This window comes from Bombina bombina, chromosome 1, assembly GCF_027579735.1.
Source record: "Bombina bombina isolate aBomBom1 chromosome 1, aBomBom1.pri, whole genome shotgun sequence".
Lineage (NCBI taxonomy): Eukaryota > Metazoa > Chordata > Amphibia > Anura > Bombinatoridae > Bombina > Bombina bombina.
Window position 1 is genome coordinate 876,648,546 of NC_069499.1, and position 25,762 is coordinate 876,674,307.

General features: G+C 37.3%; 1 protein-coding gene across 1 annotated transcript in view; it reads right to left on the reverse strand.

The window, feature by feature from the left end:
• Positions 1 to 25,762, reverse strand: part of MMP2 (matrix metallopeptidase 2) — a 104,453-nt gene that overhangs the window by 68,387 nt on the left and 10,304 nt on the right. The window contains exons 2-5 of the mRNA XM_053699539.1: positions 15,430 to 15,656; positions 11,843 to 11,991; positions 11,621 to 11,749; positions 8,174 to 8,347 (exon numbers count right to left, since the gene is read on the reverse strand). Of these exons, the coding sequence (XP_053555514.1) occupies positions 8,174 to 8,347; positions 11,621 to 11,749; positions 11,843 to 11,991; positions 15,430 to 15,656 (679 nt within the window). The remainder of the gene's footprint in view (positions 1 to 8,173; positions 8,348 to 11,620; positions 11,750 to 11,842; positions 11,992 to 15,429; positions 15,657 to 25,762) is intronic.

The window sequence follows — 25,762 nt, forward strand, 5'->3', positions numbered from 1 at the left end:
ACTCTTATAGATTCTGTAGAAATGAAGATTTATCTGACAGAAGACAGATTAACAAAGCTTCTAAATGCATGCCGTGTCCTTCATTCCATTCAACTCCCGTCAGTAGCTCAATGCATGGAGGTGATCGGCTTAATGGTAGCAGCAATGGACATAGTACCCTTTGCACGTCTACATCTCAGACCGCTGCAATTGTGCATGCTGAGTCAGTGGAATGGGGATTACTCAGACTTGTCCCCTACTCTGAATCTGGATCAAGAGACCAGAAACTCTCTTCTATGGTGGCTTTCTCGGCCACATCTGTCCAGGGGGATGCCATTCAGCAGGCCGGACTGGACAATTGTAACAACAGACGCCAGCCTACTAGGTTGGGGCGCTGTCTGGAATTCTCTGAAGGCTCAGGGACAATGGAATCAGGAGGAAAGTCTCCTGCCAATAAACATTCTGGAATTGAGAGCAGTTCTCAATGCCCTTCTGGCTTGGCCCCAGTTAAAAACTCGGGGGTTCATCAGGTTTCAGTCGGACAACATCACGACTGTAGCTTACATCAACCATCAAGGAGGGACAAGAAGCTCCCTAGCAATGATGGAAGTATCAAACATAATTCGCTGGGCAGAGTCTCACTCTTGCCACCTGTCAGCAATCCACATCCCGGGAGTGGAGAACTGGGAGGCGGATTTCTTGAGTCGCCAGACTTTTCATCCGGGGGAGTGGGAACTTCATCCGGAGGTCTTTGCCCAAATACTTCGACGTTGGGGCAAACCAGAGATAGATCTCATGGCGTCTCGCCAGAACGCCAAACTTCCTCGCTACGGGTCCAGATCCAGGGATCCGGGAGCGGTTCTGATAGATGCTTTGACAGCACCTTGGAACTTCGGGATGGCTTATGTGTTTCCACCCTTCCCGCTGCTTCCTCGATTGATTGCCAAAATCAAACAGGAGAGAGCATCAGTGATTCTAATAGCGCCTGCATGGCCACGCAGGACTTGGTATGCAGATCTAGTGGACATGTCATCCTGTCCGCCTTGGTCTCTACCTCTAAGACAGGACCTTCTGATACAGGGTCCATTCAAACATCAAAATCTAACTTCTCTGAAGCTGACTGCTTGGAAATTGAACGCTTGATTTTATCAAAACGTGGTTTTTCTGAGTCGGTTATTGATACCCTGATACAGGCTAGGAAGCCTGTTACCAGAAGGATTTACCACAAGATATGGCGTAAATACCTATACTGGTGCGAATCCAAAGGTTACTCCTGGAGTAAGGTTAGGATTCCTAGGATATTGTCCTTTCTACAAGAAGGTTTAGAAAAGGGTTTATCGGCTAGCTCATTAAAGGGACAGATCTCAGCTCTGTCCATCTTGTTACACAGGCGTCTGTCAGAAAATCCAGACGTCCAGGCCTTTTGTCAGGCTTTAGCTAGGATCAAGCCTGTGTTTAAAACTGTTGCTCCGCCATGGAGTTTAAACCTTGTTCTTAACGTTCTACAAGGAGTTCCGTTTGAACCCCTTCATTCCATTGATATAAAGTTGTTATCTTCGAAAGTGTTATTTTTAATGGCTATTTCTTCGGCTCGGAGAGTCTCTGAGTTATCAGCTTTACATTGTGATTCTCCTTATTTGATTTTTCATTCAGATAAGGTAGTTCTGCGTACAAAACCTGGGTTCTTACCTAAGGTAGTCACTAACAGGAACATCAATCAAGAGATCGTGGTGCCTTCCCTGTGCCCGAATCCTTCTTCAAAGAAGGAACGTCTTCTACACAATCTGGATGTAGTTCGTGACCTCAAGTTCTACTTGCAGGCAACTAAGGATTTTCGACAAACGTCTTCCTGTTTGTCGTGTACTCTGGTCAGAGGAGAGGTCATAAGGCTTCGGCTACCTCTCTCTCCTTCTGGCTTCGTAGCATAATTCGTTTAGCCTATGAGACTGCTGGACAGCAGCCTCCTGAAAGAATTACAGCTCATTCTACTAGAGCTGTGGCTTCCACTTGGGCCTTTAAGAATGAGGCCTCTGTTGAACAGATTTGCAAGGCTGCAACTTGGTCTTCGCTTCATACTTTTTCCAAATTTTACAAATTTGACACTTTTGCTTCTTCGGAGGCTATTTTTGGGAGAAAGGTTCTTCAGGCAGTGGTTCCTTCTGTATAATGAGCCTGCCTATCCCTCCCGTCATCCGTGTACTTTTGCTTTGGTATTGGTATCCCAGAAGTAATGATGACCCGTGGACTGATCACACATAACAGAAGAAAACATAATTTATGCTTACCTGATAAATTCCTTTCTTCTGTTGTGTGATCAGTCCACGGCCCGCCCTGTTTTTTAAGGCAGGTAAATATCTTTTAAATTATACTCCAGTCACCACTTCACCCTTGGTTTCTCCTTTCTCGTTGATTCTTGGTCGAATGACTGGGAGTGACGTAGAGGGGAGGAGCTATATGCAGCTCTGCTGGGTGAATCCTCTTGCATTTCCTGTTGGGGAGGAGTTATATCCCAGAAGTAATGATGACCCGTGGACTGATCACACAACAGAAGAAAGGAATTTATCAGGTAAGCATAAATTATGTTTTTTTTTAAATTTTTCTGTAATGGTAGTTTTTTTTGTGTAATGGTCGATTTTTTTTATTTTTCTGTAATGGTAGTTTTTTTGTGTAATGGTCGATTTTTTTATTTTTCTGTAATGGTAGTTTTTTTTGTGTAATGGTAGTTTTTTTGTGTAATGGTCAATTTTTTAATTTTTCTATAATAGTAGTTTCTTTGTGTAATGTTAGTGTTAAGATTAGGTTTTTATATAATTTTACACATTTTTTTATTTTAAGGTAGTTAGGATTTGTTTTAGTTAATTTAGGGGTATTTAAATTTGGGTTAGGTTAGGGGGTGTTAGGTTTGGGTTAGTTGGGGGATGTTAGGTTAGATATTAGTTTATAACTTTACAATGTGGAGGGATAGTGGTTTAGGGGTTAAAAGTTTATTTAGTTACTTTGCAATGTGGGGGAATGGGAATGTAGGGGTTAGCAGTTTATTTAGTTACTTTGCGATGTGGGGGTTAGCAGTTTAGGAGTTAAAAGTATTATTTAGTATTTGCAATGCGGGGTATGGCGGTTTAGGGGTTAACAGTTTATTTAGCTACTTTGCGATGTAGGGGGATGGTGGTTTAGGGGTTAATAGTTTATGGGTGTAAGTGCATTCTGTAATGTATTTTTGTTGTGTTTTGTGCAGCTTTTTAATTTCAGAAAACAGTTTACTACAGCTATTAGCTTGCGGAAAGAATTGAAGCGTAAGAGGCGATTGAGCTAACGCAATTATGATTTCACTGTACTTAATAATCAGTAATATCAGTGCATTGAAAAGGGCCGCAAAATCGTTATTGTGCTATGCACAAAACTGTTTGCGCCGCACTTGTTATATAGCTCAAAGTTGTTAAATGTAAGCTTCGTACCTGAAAGCCCAAGAGGTGGCAACTGCTGTGGTAGAGTGAGCAGTAATTCGCTAGAGCAAATGCTTTAGCTTTCTATCCCTTGTGAGGACTGGAAAAATAAATGAACAAGGAAGAAGAATTTCTAAATTCTTTAGTAACCTGAATATAAAATTTCAAGACTCTGGCAATGTCCAAGTTATGAAGAAGTCTCTCCTTAGAACTCTTAGGAGATTGACAGAAAGAAACCTAATTTCCTGATAAATTCTATCTGAAGATACTACCTAAGGTAGGAAAGAATAGTTGGTTTTTAAAACATCCTTGAAAAATAAGCTAAGGAGAATCACAAAATATAGCAGACAGTTGAGACACTTCTCTCAATGAAAAAGCCAAGAGAAAAAATTTCCAAGCTAAAACCTAAATATCAATCTCATATATAGGCTGAAATGATTGAACCTGAAGAACTCTCAAAACCAGGTTAAGTTTCTACAGAGGCGAAGCTGGTCTGATAAAGCATGAATAAAGGCTTGACTGTTAGGATGTTTAGAAAGCTTTTTATGATACAAGGCCAAAATTTGACCTTTAAAGGAACTGTCTGATAAACATTTCCACAAACCATCGTGTAAGAAGTGTAATACTCCAGGAATTCAAAAAAGAGTTCCAATGTTAATGCTTAGTCTCACACCAGGTAAGAAGTTTTCCACACCTTGTGACAAAATGTGCCTGAGAACAGGCTTCCTTGTTTGAATCAAAGCGTCACTTGATCAGAGAGACATCTTTGAGACAAAATTATGCATTCAATCTCCACCCTGTCAAATTTAGACATTTGAGGTCTTGATGAAATAAAGGACATTGAGAGAGAACATCCTTCCTCAGAGGACAATGCTAAGGCTGGCTGGAGGACATTTGATTTAGATCTGCATACCAAGTCCTGCGAGGCCATGCCAGAGCAATACGTATCACAGATTCTCGTTCTTGTTTTACCCAGAAAACACAAAAGGTGGAAAGATGACAAGGGAATCACTAAAGCATCTGTAAGAGTCGCCTGTGGATCCCAAGATATACACAATACTGGGGTAGCTTGTGATTCAGGTGAGACTCCAGGATATCTATGTCAGGCCTGCCCCAACAACTCCCAAACTGGTGGAATACATCTTGATTCAGGGACCACTTGCCAGGGTGAAGGTATTGACAACTGAGAAAGTCCACTTTCCAGTTGTCCACACCTGGGATGTTAATTACTGAAATAAAGACTAAGGAGATCTTCTGAGACAGATCCTTGTAATATCCATTCCACAGTTGCAATATTTTTAGTTGTAGAGGACAAGAATGGAATTTGATAAATGGTAAGGCATCAGAAGCCGCTACCATGAGAAATACTATTTCCATACATTGAAGGACTGAATGAAGAAAAGTGAGCTACAGAAGAGCATATGCCTTCTGCAACTTGAGTCTGTGCGGATCCGTTAGAAACATTTTCATTGATACTACATTTATTATGAAACTCAGGAATGACACCTGATTGCAGATTGTGGCAGAGAGGGTGACGATAGAAGATTGCAGGCTTGTGTTTAAATGTTGCTTCAGATAGTATGCGTTTTGTTTAAAAAGTATTCTGCCAGGTTTTAAGCACTAAAGGCAGATGAAAGGGTGGTGCAGGTAGAAAAAGGAGAGAGTTGAAAGTAGACAAGAGTCATTTAGGGTTTGAGGAGTGAGTAGATATGAGAGGAGGTTTCCTTGGATAAGTGAAGGACAGATGTGTATGAATAATGAATTAACTTATAGTGGATGAAACCAGGTTTAAAGTGGGATTTCCTGCAGGCAGTCTCAACAATGCAGGAGTATTTTTGCAGGAAGCACATTTGCTGAGAGTGCCAGGGCTGTAACTGATGACGTGGGGTTTTTCATAGTTGGGTAGGAGCAAGAGAGTCTAGTGCAGAGGAATGAGTATTGTTATATTGGGTTGTAGCAATGTCAGGGCAGTATATTGTGGAAGTGTGGGCGGAGGAGATGTTGAATAAATTTGAAAAATTGGAGAGGCTCCACAGCATGCAGATTTCTACAGGTGGGAGGGCAAGAGGGAGAAGTAAGTTTAGCCTGTACATTAAGATTATAGGTGAGCAGGTGGTGGTCTGAAATGGGCGACAGGACTCATCAGATATAAAGCAGAGGTAGGAAAATACCAGATCAACAGAGTGTTCATCATGGTGAGTACAGAATAGGGTGGATTGTGAGAGACTGAAGGAGTTTGTGAGCGAGAGAAGTTTAGAGGCAGCAGGGGCAGATGGGTTATCAATGGGGAAGTTGAAATTTGCCAAAATTAGTGCAGCTATATTTGGAGAGATAAATTGAGGAAGAGATAAATTGAGGAAGCCAGGTGGCAAAGTTGTCAAGGAATTAGGAGGTTGGTCAAGGAGAGCGACAGATGACTGCCACTCTGAGATAGAGGAGGATGAACTGGCATATACAGTGAACTTCAAAGGAGTAAAAGTAGAAAGATGGGAGCGGAGGCAAGTACTGATAGGAGCAGGAGGGAGAGAGCAATATTCCAACACTGCCACCATGTATCTCACCTTACTTCTTGCTGGACGCAAAAACTGACTGAGGAATATTGGGAAAGTGGGCGGGATAAAAATCTAAGTTATGTTGGATATTTTTTCCTCCTCTTAGTGGACTGGAGTTTAATTCCACATGTGATGGTTTGTGGACTCTCATAATGATATGAAAGAAAAGCCATTTTGAATTACCTCCATTTTTCTGTATTTTTTTATACATACAGTAGTTACAGTATTATGTTTTTAAATGTTCTCAAATATCATCAGAATTTGCACACCAACAACTAAAATGTTTGCTTGTTACAATTTTATTCTTACTGCAATGATTGTTACTTATATGAATGTTTTATAAACAAACAGCAAGATTACCAGTTGTGCGGTACGGCTATATCACTGGAAAATTGGCCATTGCACGTGGAATATGCAGGTCTCCTGTATTTCAAGTCGCTGTGGTACAGCTAGACCTATTAACCCCTAAACTGCCGCCCCCCCATACCACGACAACACTAAACTAAACCTATTAACCCATAACCCACCGACCCCCACATCGCCAAAACACTAAATAAACCTATTATTCCCTAAACCGCCGGCCCCCCATATCGCCAACACTAAATAAACCTATTAACCCCTAAACCGCCACCCCCACACCGCTACTACTATAACAAAACTATTAATCCCTAAACCGCCGCCCCCCATCGCCAAGACTAAACTAAACCACTGGCCCCCCACATCACAAAACACTAAATTAAACTATTAATCCCTAAAACTAACACCCCTAACTTTAAATTAAACTTACCATAAAACTACCTTAAAATAAATAAAAAATAATAATTAACCTAACATTACTTTTTTAAAAAAAAAAAAAACTAAATTACAATATTAAAAAATCCTAACACTATGAAAATTTGTAAAACACCTAGTAAAAATCTAAGATTACAAAAAATAATAAACAAAATTATCCAAAATAATAAAAATTAAACCTAATTTAATAGCCCTATAAATAAGCCACCCCAAAATAAAAACACCCCCTAATCTATCATCAAACTCAATAGGGCTTTTTGTAGGGCATTGCCCTAAGTAAAACAGCTCTTTTACCTAAAATAATGACAAAGTCCCCCCTAAAAGTAAAACCCCCACCCAACCAACCCCCCAAAATAAAAAAAAAAACCTAAGTCTAAAAAAACCTAAGATACCCTAAAGGGGCATTTGTAAGGGCAATCAGCTCTTTTGTGCCTATTAAAATAAAAAATGCTCTAATCTTGTAATCTTAGATTTTTTTTTTGTAATCTTAGATTATTTAAATATTTTCGTAGTGTTAGGATTTTGTCATTTAGTTTTTTTATTTTTAGTCTATTTTATTTTTTTAAAATAGTAATGTTAGGTTTATTTATAGTTTAAGCTTAGTTTTTTTTATTTCACAGGTAAGTTTTTATTTATTTTAAGATAGTTATATTGTAAATTTAATTTGAAGTTAGGGGGTGTTAGGTTTAGGAGTTAATAGGTTTAGTTTAGTGTTTGCGATGTGGGGGGCCGGTGGTTTAGGGGTTAATAGCTTTATTTTATTAGTAGCGATGTGGGGGAGGCGGTTTTAGGGTTAATATCTTAATTTAGTGTCAGCAATGTCAGAGGGTGGTGGTTTAGGAGTTAATAACTTTAATTAGTGTTGGCGATGTCGGGGGTAGAGGATTAGGGGTATTTAGACTAGGGGTTTATGTTCTGGTGTTAGATTTATATATAACTTTATTTTCCCCTTAGACATCAATGGGGTTGCGTTACAGCTATCACCATTCCGTGATTGCAGGTGTTAGTTTTTCTCTAACACTTTCTCTCCATTGATATCTATGCAGGAAAATGTGCACGAGCAAGTCAAGTCAGGCCTTGGGTTTTGTACGGTATGGATCTTATCGCACCATATCGCACTATAAAGAAGGTTTTTCAGTAACTTGTGATGGCAGCACTATGGAGAGTGCGATAACGCTCATTTTTTTGCGTTATTTACGCACCGGGTTTAGCGCACAACTTGTAATTTTGGTGAAAGTTCCATAAAAATAATATAATCATTTTAATAAGTTTGTTATTCATCTCCAAAATTTTGTAGACAATCCTTGGCAATTTTTCCTTATAGATTAGGATATACACCAAAGTTTTTCTTTAAAATAATTCAGAAACAAATAAGGAAAAAAACTGTCAAACAATGGTTGAACTTACGCTCATGCGGACAAAATCCGTACTTCCCATCAGCATCAAAATTATAACTAGTGGAGCACCAGAGAAATCCATCGCTGCGCCCAGCATCTGTACAGGCGTTGTATTCTTTATCATTAAAGAGGAAAGGAAATTTACAGTACTCCCCATCTGCGTTGCCATACTTCACCTTCACAACTGAGAAAAAAAGAGAAAAACTTATTTGACTTAATGGCACTAAGATTATTAACTTTATTTCACTCCATACTTTATATAATGACCAAACATTCCATATCTAGCACTTAGTGGGACAAATGTGTAGTACTGACCTCAGCAGTAAGGTTGGAATTCTATATGAGGGTTGTAATCTTAAGAATACATAAACTAGAACAGGGCTTGAAAAACCCAGGCACCAGTGAGACACTGGTAGCTTAAAATTAGGACCTGGCACCCTGGTTTAGAGTCCCCAAGACACCAATGAGTGTCCTCCACTTAGAACCGCTGGACACCATCTGCCACAACTACAGCTTAGCTTGGTGTGGCTGGATACTTCCTAGGCCTTGCAGCTGTGAGATATGAATCCCCTACTAAACAAACAATAAAAGTGAGTTTAAAATGTTTAGAAAGAAAAATCATACTTATGGCCCTTCAGTTTTGTTTTGGAAAAAAGCGCATGCGTAGCTCTAGAACATCATGCAGCCGTCCCACTAAAGGAAGCTAGCAGTATGGAAAAACACAGGATTGGGTGAGCTATTGAAATGTCACTGTTATGAATACCTCATGATTTAGATGCTAAAGGGTTACATTTCTTTAGCTTGTCTGCTAAAAACATTTGTTTTTTCAGAAGAGATTTGTTGCTGTGTTTTCTCTTAGAAAACCCATAACACTCATAAATAGTTTGTAACATGCAAAAAAGGGAACTTTATGATTAGTTTAGTGACCCAACCTTTCAGCACAGATGATGATGGAACACAGTGCCTCTATCCAGGCACTGGACTGGGGTTATTGACAGGACAACTAGCATTGCAAATAAATATACTATTATAAGTTATAATGCCTCAAAACATAAAGAATGCAAAATATATGGTGTTTAGTATCGAAATACTCCTCACAACATCATTAAGGGATTGCCTAACTGAGTATTTGAAATAGATATACAATACAGAAGTTATAAGATGTAATACAATTTCAGCCAAAGATTCTGAGTTTTATGACATGTTGTAAAAGAGAGGGGGATATTTCCAAGGGCCCTCTGTAAGAAGGTTGGGTCAGGCAATTTGATATCAGAGAAACAGGTACTGTATAAAATGTTGTGTCTAATAATACAAGTTGTTCATTCTACATGGGAGGCTGCTACAGCATGAGTGACCATCTTTTCTTGCCAATCTCCCTGGCACAGATATCTAAGCTAGTGAAGTATTGGATTCTGTTAATTCTCCTTTTATTTAAAAAAAACTGTTTGCTTGTGTATAACATGGGAGGCTGCTACAGCATGAGTGACCATCTTTTCTTGCCAATCTCCCTGGCACAGATATCTAAGCTAGTGAAGTATTGGATTCTGTTAATTCTCCTTTTATTTAAAAAAAACTCTTTGCTCGTGTATAATTCTATTTGTTAACATTTTTTTTTATTAATAATGCTCTGTGCATCATTTTTTTGCATAATAAATAATTCCTTTATTAAGTTTTTGCCTTTGTCTAATATTTGAACCACGTTACTGAAAGAGACTGTTAGTATTTATACTGTGATTTTAGATAATTTTTTGCTAAATTGTATTCTGGGATTTAATTTGTTAGTCTGGGTTAATATTAAGTGGTCAGAGATTAGATATAGTTTAGTGTGGGTGGCATTAAAGGGGAGTTTGGGCATTGGTTAAAGTGGAAAGGGTCTGTTAACCCTTTCTGTGCCAAACAAGTGACTGATGAACTGGTCATCATAGTTACCCTAGGAAAAAAAGCTAAAGGTTTAGGGGGGGGGGGGCAGGCATGGGGAATTAAAATTACTAGAATTCTTAAACAGAATATAGAATTTATATGCAAAATGAAATAAATAGAGAAATTTAATAAAATAAAGACAATGATTATTAAAATATTAAGCAGAACAATTAACGTTACCATCAGTTTAAGTACATAACTCCATTGTACTTTACGGGTTTCCTATACAATTCTTTCGGTAGTCATCTAGTTACTATATGTATCCTTGTGGTCCCACTATATATCCTCAAAATGCTCAATTGTTTCAAGTAAGTATTACAGACATGCACCACTGGTGTCACTTCTAACCTATTGCTAATTCTATCGCTTCCACATTAATGAAACAAAGTTAATTGGTTCCAGTTACAGTTTTTGCAGTAGCCCATTGTCTCCTTTATCCATTACTATTAATCCTAATATAGATGACTAAGATACCCCACTGGTTTATTGGAAGATACCTGATATACATCATGGATAGCCAATCCAATAACATGACTTGACTACCTTGAAAACGTTGATTTTTTTTTTATTGAACACATAGCATATGTTAAGCTACATTTATCAGTGCAAACTGTAAACTAATTCTGGTTTTTGATACTGTCAGTGAATGTTCAGAAAAGTAACTTCACTATAAAATGTATTATGTTAAAGTTAAAAATGAGTTACCACTTAAGAATAATTGTATGGATTGTTATGGCAACGTATTTTTTAAATGGGAAAAGTCTTAGCCAAACAGAGGAGGAAGGGGATTTGGGTGTAGTAATAGATAACAAGATAAAGATGGGTGCACAATGCAGGGCAGCAGCTTCAAAGGCTAATAAGAAACTAGCATGTATTAAAAGAGACATTGATTCAAGGGCGGAAAGCATAATTCTGTCACTATATAAAGCCCTGGTAAGACCTCACCTTGAGTATGTAGTGCTGTTCTGGGGACCGATCGCAAAAAAAGATATTGCAGAACTAGAAAAAGTTCAGAGAAGGGCCACAAAGCTATTAAGGGGATTGGAGAAATTAACCTATCAGGAGAGGCTAGCCAAACTGAGTCTGTTTTCTTTAGAAAAAAGGCGCTTGAGAGGTGACATGATTACTTTATATAAATATATTCAAAGCCCATATTCAGAGATGGCAGAAGCTCTGTTTATTCCTAGAAAGTTGATTCTGACAAGAGGTCACAATTTAAGGTTGGAGGAAAGGAGATTTAATCTCCTGCAACAGAAACGTTTTTTCACTGTAAGAGCAATAAAATTGTGGAACTCATTACCAAAGGAGGTAGTGAATGCCAATATCCTAGATACATTTAAAAATAGTCTGGATACATTTCTGTACATAAACAAAATTCATGGATATGATTGATAGTATTAAATGAGTCACCTTTTAGTGGGGTTATTTAAGATTAACTGGAGCTTTTTGTAAGTATTTTAGATTTGTATAGGTTGAACTCGATGGACTTCAGTCTTTTTTCAACCTTATCTACTATGTTACTATGTTACTATGTTACCTGCGCCATCTCCTAGAGTCCACAACTCATCATCATCAAAATGGGAATCCCCTCCAACTCCAGACCCAGGAGCAAAGGCGTGGGCCAGAAGCCCATCTTTCCCATCAAATGGATATCCGTCTCCATGCTCTAAAAAAAAAAAAGGGTCAGTAGGGCGCTCTTACACACACAGGCACAAGCACACACACACACACATGATATACAAAACAAACTAGCTCATACCCCAGCGCCCAAAATTAATCATTATATCTGCTTCTCCATCATTAAGTCTAGTAAATTCCAGTGGTGTCACATCGCTCCAGACTTTAAAGGCCCGAGCAAATGCATCGTCCACGGTTTCAGAGTCGAGATCGGTTGTGTAGCCAAGAATCCTAAATGACAACAGAGTGGGAGTACAGTAAGGATTTGGTAAGAGGGTACTTACTATGCAAATAAACGTTTAAAAGCTGTAGCAAAAGAATGCTTCAAATACCGCTACTTATACGAAGTTACTGAGTTAATTATGTAAGTTCATGAAATTTTCTATCTTTTTCTTAGCTCCAAAATGAGTTATAAAAATGAGACAGTATTGAAGTATTGAAACATTTATTGGATTATTAAAATACATGTAAAGGGACACGATTCCGATAGAGCGTGTGATTTTAACCCATTAACGACCAGTTATGTATCCTGTACGTGAGGAATGCATTTTTAATAGTGCGGTCTTGCCGCCAGCCAAGAAAACCCTTGACGACCAACAATGTACAGGTTACATTGTGGTTGTTAAGGGGTTAAACAACTTTCTAACTGACTTTTATTATCTATTTTGTTTTGTTCTCTTTGTGTACTTTGTTGAAAAAGATATGTAGGTAGGCTCAGGAGCTGCTTTGTTAGCACTGTGTATTAAGCCTTTCACAGATATGCTTCATGTTGGGCTAGATTATATTGCTTCAGACTTGATAAAGGAAGGAACTCTTCCGAGAGCTTGTTAACTTATAAATGTATAGTTAGTCCAATAAAAAAGTATCATTGCTCAATGCAATACTCTTGTTATTTTGATATCTAAATCTCTGGACTAACACGGCTACTCCAATCAACGTATATAGAGGTATAAACAGAAATAAGAATATCTATTTATAAATACTTAGAAGATATTTCTCTATGTGAAGACCATTGGAATGTAAAATACTTACAGTAAATACATAGTTAAACACTTTATTTAATATGAATATTACATAATTATGCTTTGACATGTTTTCAGCTACTTGAATGTAAAAGGCTCCAAATGCAGTTTTTTTAATATATATATATATATATATATATATACATATACATATTGGAATTAAAACTTCTGAAAAGTCCTGGCGAGTGCACTCTTCATTATTTTCTATATATATATATATATACATACATATGTATTTATGTGTATACATTTCTGTAAATAAAATGTTGTGTTTCATGTCCCTTTAAGTAGGCTTAGAAGTATGCATGTTCCTTGAGCATTATATATCAGCAGTGTTTGCAACAATGTTTGTAACAATGTTATACATTGTTGCAAACACTACTACACTTTAGTGCTAAAGAACAATTGTTAACAATATATACTGCTTCCAAAGAAATGCACTTCTGAGCCTATTAAGGCATGCTTTTCAACAAAAGATACAAAGAAAACATTAATTTGATAATATAAGTTAATAGGAAAGTTATTTAAAATATCATGCTCTGTCTGAATTATCAAACTTTAATTCTACCAAGAAAAAAATATAACGTTTTGTAATATAATATAATAATGTTCTCTTTCTACAATTATCTGCTGTGTATAAAACATGTTCAAATTAGCTTACTGAGCAGTCCCTACATGCTTTTGTTTCTCTTACTTTTTACTCTTGGATGTTGTATTCTACTGTTATTTGCTTTTTTCTCACAATCTATAATTCCTATAGCTATGCATCACTAAAACAGGAATCATAAAAAGGAAAATCAAAGCTTCCATTCCATACAATGGATAGCACACAGTAATGCTGCAAATGTGACTATGGGGCCAATTTATCAATGTCTGTCCAACATAATACGCTGTAGCGTATCATCCTTGACAGACATCGCTGAATGCCGACAGCATACAATGTTGGCATTTAACATTGCACAAGCAGTTCACCAGAACTGCTTGTGCAATGCCACCCCCTGCAGATTCGCGGCCAATCGTCCGCTAGCAGGGTGTTTCAATCAGCCCGATCGTATAGGATCGGGCAGATTGCAGACCGCAGCCTCAGAGGTAGCGAAACAATTATGGGGCAGCGGTTTTAAGACCGCTGCTTCATAACGGCTGTTTCCTGCAAGCCTGAAGGCTAACGTGGAAACAGAGGCATCAAGCTCCATTCAGAGTTTGATAAATCGGCCCCAATTTATCTATCTTTTGATATTAGCTTTATTGCCATACAATAATTTAAAGAGTATATCAGTATATGAACAGATATATTTGATGATACAGTTTTGACTGGTATAGAATTTATTAGATAAGTGCATTCGGAGGTTTCGTTTACCTTCGTGCTGCTTGGCTATTTTCGTTGCCTCGTTTATTCGTGTGCAACAGCGACGCACTAAAATAACTAGTTTCCATTGAGCTGGTAAAGTGTGGAAACTGGGGGTAACATATAAAATCTCCATACACTTTAATGGAGATAAATATTTTTGCCCCCAGTTTCCAAACTTTACCACCTCAATGGAAATTAGGCCTGTATTAGTTGCCCAATAGGGGTTGTGTTATTAAACTTTCTTGTGTAAAGGACTTGTTAGGTTGAGACTTTTCAAAACTGCCTTTGCTCTGGTATTAGAAGTAATCTTCCAGTTTTCTGCTCATTATAAACATGTTCTTTTAACTGCGTTATTTGGCTATTCCACATTTAGTTAAAGAGACCGTAAAGTCAAAATTAAACTTTCATGATTCGGATAGGGCATGTACTTTTAAACCACTTTCCAATTTACTTGTATCATTAAATTTGCTTTGTTCTCTTGGCATTCTTAGTTGAAAGTTAAACCTACGTAGGCTTATATGCTAATTTCTAAGCCCTTGAAGGCCGCCTCTTATCTGAATGCACGTGGTAGTTGTTCACAGCTAAAGGGTGTTAGTTCATGTGTGCCAAATAGATAACATTGTGCTCAGGCTGTGGAGTTACTTATGAGAGAGCACTGAAATAAGGGGGGAGTCTCCAAAGGCTTAGATACTTGGTAATCACAGAGGTAAAAAGTGTATTAATATAACTGTGTTGGTTATGCAAAACTGGGGAATGGGTAATAAAGAGATTATCTAACTTATAAACAATAAAAAATCTGGAGTAGACTGTCCCTTTAAACTTTCATGATTCAGACTGAGCATGCAATTTTTTATTATTATTATTATTATTATTATTATCGGTTATTTGTAGAGCGCTAACAGATTCCGCAGCGCTTTCCAATTGACTTCTATAAAAACTTTCCAATTGACTTCTATTATCAAATTTGATTTGTTCTCGTAGTATCCTTTGTTGAAGAGTAGGAACAGGAACAGCAATGCACTACTGGGGGCTAGCTGAACACATCTAATGAGCCAATGGCAAGAGGCATATATGTGCATTCACCAATCAACAGATATCTCCCAACAGTGCATTGCTGATCTAAAACCTACCTATGTTTGTTTTTCAACAAAGGATACCAAGACAACAAAGTAATGTTGATAATAGTAGTAAACTGGAAAGTATTTAAAATGACATGCTTTGCCTGAATCTTGATACTATAATTTTGACTTCCCTGTCCCCTTTGCCTTTCCAGACGAGAGTCACCAATCAATGGCTTACCTATATGTGAGCTGGTTCTTATCCCATTTGGGTTTCCTAGGGAAGAAGTTGTAGTTGGCTACATCTGGGTTTCCACATCTTGGCTTCTTCATGGTTTCAATTGTGTTCTGATCCAATTCACCCGTCTCTGAGAGGCCAAAGAATTTCTGCATTTTCTTTAAGGTGTCTTTCAGTACAAACAAGTTACACTTCTCCTCTGGACAGCCATAGAATTTGTTTAAGTATTGCTAAAAAGAGGGAGTGAGAAAATCAGGATGGTGCCTGGCATGACTGATAAAGGTAAGCGGTGGGCAACTGGCAGACCACAAGCTGGGTGCAGGGTTTTTAATAAGGTCTCATAGCATTATATATCTATCTCCTATAAATGAATCCACATCCCACACATACAGCGATAGCAATAATTATAATAACTAGACATTTAAGGTGTCTTGCTATAGGATAACATATCATCCAAATTTAAAGAGACATGAAACCCCAAAAATGGCTTTCATGATTCAGATAGAGCATACAATTGTATACAACATTCCAATTTTCTTCTATTTTCTAATTTGCTTTGCTTTTTCGGTATTCTTTATTGAAAAGCATTCATAGGTAGGCTCAGAAGCTGAGAGCTAGCTGTTGATTAGTGGCTGCACATATATGCCTGTTGTCAAAGGCATACCAGCTAGTGCCTTGCTTCTCTTTCAATAAAGGATACCAAGAGAATTAAGCAAAATTGATAATAGACGTAAACTCAAAGGTTGCTGTAAGATTATAGGCTCTAACTGTATCATGAAAAACAATTGTGGGTTTCTTGTCCCTTTAAGCATTTAAAAAAACCCAAAAAACTTCTTCTTTGTTGCAATTGTTTTACATTATTTAAACTCCACACCACTTGCCTCACTTGGAGGAGCCAATCTAACAAGGCTAATCACAGTCACATTTTTAGCATAAAATACATTATTGTGCATTTCTTATCTGTTAAAACCAATTAGGGAAAGATATGTACCAGGGTTATCCTTGATAATTCTGCAGTGTAATTTTTCAGTTTAATTAGGATTAGAAAATCCACAAGTTTCAGACGTAAATTACATGACATTGAGTCAAAATAAATAATGAAAGTTTTTTTTTAATTGTCCATAATTAAACATTTTGGAGTCGAGTGCTAATTTATCACAAGGCCGGAAACGGGCAAATTCAACTTTTTACGGGTGCGCGATACATAACCAGCCATTACAAGTGGCTGGTTATTGCTAATGCAAGCTTAGTGTTCAAAATATTAACCAGGTCAGACACTGGTTAATTTTTTAAATGTCCCCCAATTGCCCCCAAAATAAAGTGTGAGGTCCCTTTTTAAAAAAATATGCTTTTTTGTTTTATTTTTTAAAAACTTCAGGTTTTTGGGGGCTAAAGTTGGAAGGTATAGGCTGTTATTAAAAAAAAAACAATAAAACGGTACTAAGTGCCTTTACATTGCAGTCTATGGGAACTGTGTGTTCCCTGTAAATATATACAGTATCTATATGCTAATATACATATATATTTATGTGTTAATATGTATATATTCAAAAGTAGGGAGAATGGGGGGAAAGACTGGACAAGAAGGGGTTATTTAGCACTCATTCCTATAGTATATTGTAATTAAGTTGATATATTCAACTAGACAAGAAAATTAATTTAGTTAAAACTAATTGTTTATTATTAAACCACTATAAAAGATAGTGTAAGAAGATAAGCACTCTCACCATTTACAAAATTGCTCCACACTCACACTCCACACTCACGCTATTAATATCACACTGCAATATACCCAGACAATGACACACAGATTCAACCACCCCCCTGTATTCCTGGCCAGTAACAGGATACGCTGGCTTCAGGTGACAGGGATGGTTTCTATACTGTGTGACACGTCCCTTGCAGCTATTAAGCTAAAGCGTGAGTAGCAAAAAGTTAATTTAAAAACACTATGCTACATAAGCATACTGCTGTGCTGCGCACAAACGCGTTTCGGCCGAGTGGCGGCCTTTCTCAATGTGCAAATTCAGTTTGACAAGACGAGTGTCTCGCTGTGAGGGCCTGATATACCCCTCTCCTATGTCCTTTACCCAATCGTAGCGTGCATATCATTCACGCCCACCTCTTAGCCACTCACACGCGATTTGGTATTAGCGTGTCATAGGATGAGAATCAGTTTGTGATTGGTTACTCGTAAAATCCTCTTAACCAATTGCTGATCCCTTTATTTCTCTACAATGTTGATGAGGCTTGGATAATAGGATAACTGTAGCGGTGATCACTCTCAATAGTGCGATTCCATGTGCACCCAGAAAATATTAATCCAAGGGCCAATTATGTTGTAAGGGCAAAAGTGAGCTTATGCGGTGTACAAATAATATCTACACAGCGTGCCACTTGGTTCTTACATAACAATAATAGCTCGTTATTAGATTTATGAAAATGATAGCGTACACGTTATAATACATAACATATCGGCTGCTTGGTAACTGCAAGCGAATGAAACAGATATATATAGTTTTTACTGTCTCATTGAAATAGATCATTTATTATTACGTAAAAAGTAGCATTTACCCAGATGATTGATGATTTTATGTAACCACACAATAATTATTTATTTAATCTTTGTACAAACTCAAAAAACAAAGTAATGTCTATGCAGCAAGAAATTCCAACTTTAACATAGCATTACTATGAAGACATGATTTAATGTAAAAGATAATGAGTAATACTTGACCCTTTATACGTTGGGTCTATTATATGCATTATGGTTTTTAACATACAAGAATTCAAATATTTTAACATATTTATAAACAAATAAAAAGCAGACCTATATAACCGATGCAGTAATAGCATGATGCCGTTATGCATATCATAGTGTTATCTAAGGAATTATTTCTGGGTGCACAAAAGAATGCAGCTAACTAGAGAACATCATATTAATATTTAAGCAAGGAATAAAATTGAAGCATATAGTTAAAAATCAGAGGAATGCCCAAAAATTGTTATTCTCATTCATGCCATTGGGCATGACAGTATTCAGATTAAATATCCATCTCGCTTCTTTTTTTAGCAAGATTTGTTCCATATCACTACCCCGTATGCCAGGGCGTATACTTTCCAGTCCCCAGAATTTAAAAGTATTGATCTTTCCTTTATGATGGTGTAGAAAATGTCTGGCAACACTGGTAATTTGTTTGCCTTTTTCTACATCCTTTGCTGCGTTCCTTATATTACTGAGGTGCTCAGTGATTCTAACCCCCATTGGTCTGGTAGTCATACCTACATAAAAACAGTTGCAGCTACATGACAGACAATAGATCACATTTGAGGTTTTACAAGTGATGTGATTATGAATTGTCCACTTTCTATTGAATCTATCCATCATGTATTTCTTTTTGACCATATATGTGCAGTTTTTACAATTACCACATGCTATGGATCCTTTGTATAATGGAGCTTTTTTAGCATTTCTGTCAAAGTGGCTGGCGGTTAATTGATCACTTAAATTTTTTGCACGTCTATAGGTACACATAGGATTCTCTGGGATAATGGATTTTAACTGTTCATCTAGTTGTAAAATATACCAATGTTTTGATAGTATATTAGATACCTGTTGGCTTTGGTTACAGTATGTGGAAATGAATCTGAGCGGTTTTGAATTTGCCTCTATCTTTTTGGGTTTAAGAAGTTCCTCCCTATTTTTGTATAGTGCTTTTTGATTGGCTCTCTTAAAAGACTTTCTAGAATACCCCCTCAAAAGTAGTCTATTCCTCAATTCATTAGCAGCCTTTTGGAAAGATTCTAATGATGAACAATTTCTACGCAGCCTCAAATATTCCCCCATTGGTAAACCCCTAATGGTGTTTGGATGATGAGAACTATTGGTGTTAAGGATATTATTTGTGGCCATAGGCTTTCTAAAGGTTTCCGTCTCTAGATTGTTGTTGCATTTTAAAATGGATAAATCTAGGAATTCTACCTTTTTATCATCATATGTCATGGTAAGATGTAATCCAAAGGGATTATCATTGAGGATCGAAATAAACTCATTTAATAATTCTGTAGAGCCCTCCCATACAAACAGAATGTCATCTATATACCTGGACCAGTGGGTGATGTGCTTAGTAAACTGTAGAAGATTGGTATTAAACACTACAGTTTCTTCCCACCAGCCCAGGTATATATTGGCGTAAGTAGTGGCACAAGATGTCCCCATGGCGGTTCCACATAGTTGGAGATAAAACTTCCCATCAAAAACGAAGTAATTGTGTTCTAACACAAATTCTATTAAAATGCAACAACAATCTAGAGACGGAAACCTTTAGAAAGCCTACGGCCACAAATAATATCCTTAACGCCAATAGTTCTCATCATCCAAACACCATTAGGGATTTACCAATGGGGGAATATTTGAAGCTGCGTAGAAATTGTTCATCATTAGAATCTTTCCAAAAGGCTGCTAATGAATTGAGGAATAGACTACTTTTGAGGGGGTATTCTAGAAAGTCTCTTAAGAGAGCCTATCAAAAAGCACTATACAAAAATAGGGAGGAACTTCTTAAACCCAAAAAGATTGAGGCAAATTCAAATCCGCTCAGATTCATTTCCACATACTATAACCAAGCCAACAGGTATCTAATATACTATCGAAACATTGGTATATTTTACAACTAGATGAACAGTTAAAATCCATTATCCCAGAGAATCCTATATGTACCTATAGACGTGCAAAAAATTTAAGTGATCAATTAACCGCCAGCCACTTTGACAGAAATGCTAAAAAAGCTCCATTATACAAAGGATCCATAGCATGTGGTAATTGTAAAAACTGCACATATATGGTCAAAAAGAAATACATGATGGATAGATTCAATAGAAAGTGGACAATTCATAATCATATCACTTGTAAAACCTCAAATGTGATCTATTGTCTGTCATGTAGCTGCAACTGTTTTTATGTAGGTATGACTACCAGACCAATGGGGGCTAGAATCACTGAGCACCTCAGTAATATAAGGAACGCAGCAAAGGATGTAGAAAAAGGCAAACAAATTACCAGTGTTGCCAGACATTTTCTACACCATCACAAAGGAAAGATCAATACTTTTAAATTCTGGGGACTGGAAAGTATACGCCCTGGCATACGGGGTAGTGATATGGAACAAATCTTGCTAAAAAAAGAAGCGAGATGGATATTTAATCTGAATACTGTCATGCCCAATGGCATGAATGAGAATAACAATTTTTGGGCATTCCTCTGATTTTTAACTATATGCTTCAATTTTATTCCTTGCTTAAATATTAATATGATGTTCTCTAGTTAGCTGCATTCTTTTGTGCACCCAGAAATAATTCCTTAGATAACACTATGATATGCATAACGGCATCATGCTATTACTGCATCGGTTATATAGGTCTGCTTTTTATTTGTTTATAAATATGTTAAAATATTTGAATTCTTGTATGTTAAAAACCATAATGCATATAATAGACCCAACGTATAAAGGGTGAAGTATTACTCATTATCTTTTACATTAAATCATGTCTTCATAGTAATGCTATGTTAAAGTTGGAATTTCTTGCTGCATAGACATTACTTTGTTTTTTGAGTTTGTACAAAGATTAAATAAATAATTATTGTGTGGTTACATAAAATCATCAATCATCTGGGTAAATGCTACTTTTTACGTAATAATAAATGATCTATTTCAATGAGACAGTAAAAACTATATATATCTGTTTCATTCGCTTGCAGTTACCAAGCAGCCAATATGTTATGTATTATAACGTGTACGCTATCATTTTCATAAATCTAATAATGAGCTATTATTGTTATGTAAGAACCAAGTGGCACGCTGTGTAGATATTATTTGTACACCGCATAAGCTCACTTTTGCCCTTACAACATAATTGGCCCTTGGATTAATATTTTCTGGGTGCACATGGAATCGCACTATTGAGAGTGATCACCGCTACAGTTATCCTATTATCCAAGCCTCATCAACATTGTAGAGAACTAAAGGGATCAGCAATTGGTTAAGAGGATTTTACGAGTAACCAATCACAAACTGATTCTCATCCTATGACACGCTAATACCAAATCGCGTGTGAGTGGCTAAGAGGTGGGCGTGAATGATATGCACGCTACGATTGGGTAAAGGACATAGGAGAGGGGTATATCAGGCCCTCACAGCGAGACACTCGTCTTGTCAAACTGAATTTGCACATTGAGAAAGGCCGCCACTCGACCGAAACGTGTTTGTGCGCAGCACAGCAGTATGCTTATGTAGCATAGTGTTTTTAAATTAACTTTTTGTTAATCACGCTTTAGCTTAATAGCTGCAAGGGACGTGTCACACAGTATAGAAACCATCCCTGTCACCTGAAGCCAGCGTATCCTGTTACTGGCCAGGAATACAGGGGGGTGGTTGAATCTGTGTGTCATTGTCTGGGTATATTGCAGTGTGATATTAATAGCGTGAGTGTGGAGTGTGAGTGTGGAGCAATTTTGTAAATGGTGAGAGTGCTTATCTTCTTACACTCTCTTTTATAGTGGTTTAATAATAAACAATTAGTTTTAACTAAATTAATTTTCTTGTCTAGTTGAATATATCAACTTAATTACAATATACTATAGGAATGAGTGCTAAATAACCCCTTCTTGTCCAGTCTTTCCCCCCATTCTCCCTACTTTTGAATAATTAATATAAAGGGTTAGCACCAGGGAATACTATATCCCTTTTTCCTATATTAACACTTTCACAGTGCCAGACTTTTTCTTTCTTTTGTACATGTTAATATGTATATAGTCATGTACATATATAATTATAATCTGCTGCCCATCCCTGCACAACTTACCCCTCTTCGCTGTGCTAGTTCTCATACGGTGTCTCACAGCATGAGAACAAGGCTCACATTTAACTATGCTTCTTTTCTTGATATCACTGGATTAAACTCTTTCCTTCAATTTAAAGTAAAATTACAGTAACATTTTATGTGGTATTGCGTAAGCAAATTCCAGCAAGGGGTTACATACTGTGCATCACTTGCAAAGGGTTTAAACTCATAGTTAAAGTTAGTTTCAGAATGGCAATGCACTAATGGGAAGTAGCTGAACACATTTGGTGAGCCAATTATAAGAAGCAATCCCCAGCTAGCTCCCACTAGTGAATTGATGTTCCTGAGCCTACCTAGGTATGCTTTTAAACAAAAGCTACCAAAAGTACTGAAAGTATTGAAGAGTAATGTCAAAATAAGACTTTTAGACAGAACATTTGAAACATCTTTCAAATTTACTTATATTATTATTATTTTCCCTCTTGGCATCATTTGTTGAAGCCTAATCCTAGGAAGACTCAGAAGCAAGAAGAAACTATTGGAGGCTAAATAATCACCATGGGGTAGATTTAACAAGGGCCAAATGGCCCTTGTTCCCCTTGTTTCCGCGTGAGCCTTCAGGCTCGCAGGAAACAGCAGTTATGATAACTTTTTCGCTGCCTCTGAGGCTGCGGTCTTCAATTTGCCCGATCCTATACGATCGGGATGATTGACACCCCCTGCTAGCAGCCGATTGGCTGCGAATCTGCAGGGGGCGGCATTTCACAAGCAGTTCTGGTGAACTGCTTGTGCAATGATAAATGCCAACAGCATATGCTGTCGGCATTCAGCGATGACTGTCGGACATGATAAGCTAAAGCGTATCATGTCGGACAGATATTGGTAAATCTACCCCTTTGGGTAAGTCAATGACAAGAAGTATATATGTGCAGTCAACCAGCAGCTAGCTCCCAGTAATGCATTGCTGCTCCTGGTGCCACCTAATTATGTGTTTCAACAAAGTGTACCACAGGAACAAAATAAAATTAATAATAGAAATTAAAATTAAAAATTTTGAATTGCAAAAATATGAATTGTAAAAGTAACATGAAACCCAATTTTTTTCTTTCATGATTTAGATAGAGCATGTGATTAAACAGCTTTCTTATTTACTTATATTATATATTGTGTCTTGTTCTACTGGTATCCTTTGTTGAAAAGGCCCAGGAGCTGTTGATTGGTGGCTGCACTTATATGCCTCGTGTTATTGGCTCATCCAGCGACTTTAGCTAGTTCCCAGTAGTGCACTGCTGCTTTGTCAACAAAGAATACCAAGAGAATTGTTTAAAATTGTATTCTCTGTCTGAATTGTGAAAAAAAATATATATTTGGGTTTTAACTTTTGTCTCCCTTTAAATATTATCTTTAATATATTTTGATTTTAAATTAACAGGATTTGTGAAACTGTATATCTCACAGCACAATTAATATTATTACAAAATTGTATAACATCAAAGAGGATGTAAAAAGTTGCCAGCGGTCATACAAGGTTGCAATATCAGGAGCTCCTGGTGCATCCTCACCTGAAAAAGTTCAGATACAGCTCTACTGAAACCTGCTGATTAAAATGGTACTATGTATGCGGCATGTATAACCCCTTAACACTAATCTGGTCAATCAAGGTCTTGGGTGGTGATCTTCTTTCCAGTGTTCAGCCCAACTAGCGGTAACCCAGCTAGTTCAATTAAAGCTAGACGGAAACGTCTTTCATTCACTGTGTCTCAGACCCATGTATCTCTTTGACTTTATCGTTGATAAAGCTATGTCTCTGGTTGATGGGTCTAGTTCTACCTACCATTCAAAGACCATGACAATGCTAGACAGATGGGAGTTGCAGATCCTTCAACTCCTGGAGCACTATTTCTGGAGTCTGATTCTTAGTGACAAAGACCACACAGTGACTGCTGACTTATCAGAAGACTACTACCGTGAGAGCAGCAGACCTGAGAAGTCTGGTATCAGCCATGTTGATAGAGACGCATCAACTGATTCTATGACCTCTGTTACGCATTGCTTACCAGCTGTCACCCCTGCCTGCATGGAAGTCAGATCTCCAAACTTTAGTTTGAATATTGCTATTGAGAGAGACCTGTTGAGTGATTACACAGATGACAAAATACCTACTAATAGAGGGGACTCAACAGAGGGACACGAACCAAACCCCGGATACAAAAAAGGCTTGATCAATCTTACAGTTCTCTTAACTGGTTGTGGGATGACATTTTTCAGTCCCTTTACTTAGTTACTTTACCTCTATGAGCATTAAATTGCAACCATTAATTTAACAGGCGACTGAGATGCTCCCTTTGGCGAGAGTTTGGAACTTTACTACTACATGACCTTAGCCATGGATCAATCCCAGCACAAGAGCTGGAGTAGGTTACACTCGGGAGCACTCTTTACTATTTGCTGAGGGAGTGCTATTCACCCTTCACGATTTCTAGATACTGCTGGTCTGTATGCTTCGGGACTCTTTTATTCTCCAGACCCCCTTTTGTTTTTCTGTTTCCTTTCATATCAGTGAAAACGGAGAGAGCAATGTATATGATATTCTACAGCATTGTTTCTCAACTCCAGTCCTCAGGTACAGATTTTCATGATATCTTAACTAGAGCATAGGTGAAATAATCAGCTGATGGGTGAGAGCAAGTTAGTATACATGGTTATTGATCAGCTGATTATTTCACCTGTGCTCTATAGTTAAGCGTTTATGCAAATTTGGCTTGTTAGGGGTACTTGAAGTTGAAAAACACTTACTTGTAAACCTACACTATTAGTCTTTACCTGTTTTTAGCTATTGGCTATGCATTTAGAGTAGCTTGATACTAGTGTATAAATATATAAATTACATAATGGTTAATTGTTTTGTTTATTTCCCCCTTATTTGTAGACAAAAGGCAATTTATAAAATGAATTGAATATGATGGGATTAAAATGTTACTGCTATTTGCCTTTTCCCTTCCATATCATTCTCAGTTTTTGTTGCCAGACTAAATTTATAGCTCTGCCCCTCTGCTGTGGATTGAGTGGCATAGCTTTTTTTAAATTATTTATTTCTTTTAGAGGTAATGGAGGACTTATGTTAGATTTCCTTTTTTGGGGTTTATGAGAGGCCCTGAGACCTGTTATAATTCCTCCATCTTGCTGAGTTTTATGGTTACATATAGGTCCAATAGTGGCCTTCTTATTAATGAGAGGACCTTAACCCTTTCACTACCGGGACTTTCAGAAAAGAACTTGCCCAAAATAACAGAGAATTATTAGCATTCTTGCTATCACTATATTTAAACAGAAATAGAGCCTTGTTTTTTTTATTACCTTTAAAAACTATATTTTTTTAAGTAGACAGGTATTAATTATTATTATTTATTATTCTATATTTATTTCTCCTGTTAAGTGTAGTCAGTCCACGGGTCATCCATTACTTATGGGATATTAACTCCTCCCTAACAGGAAG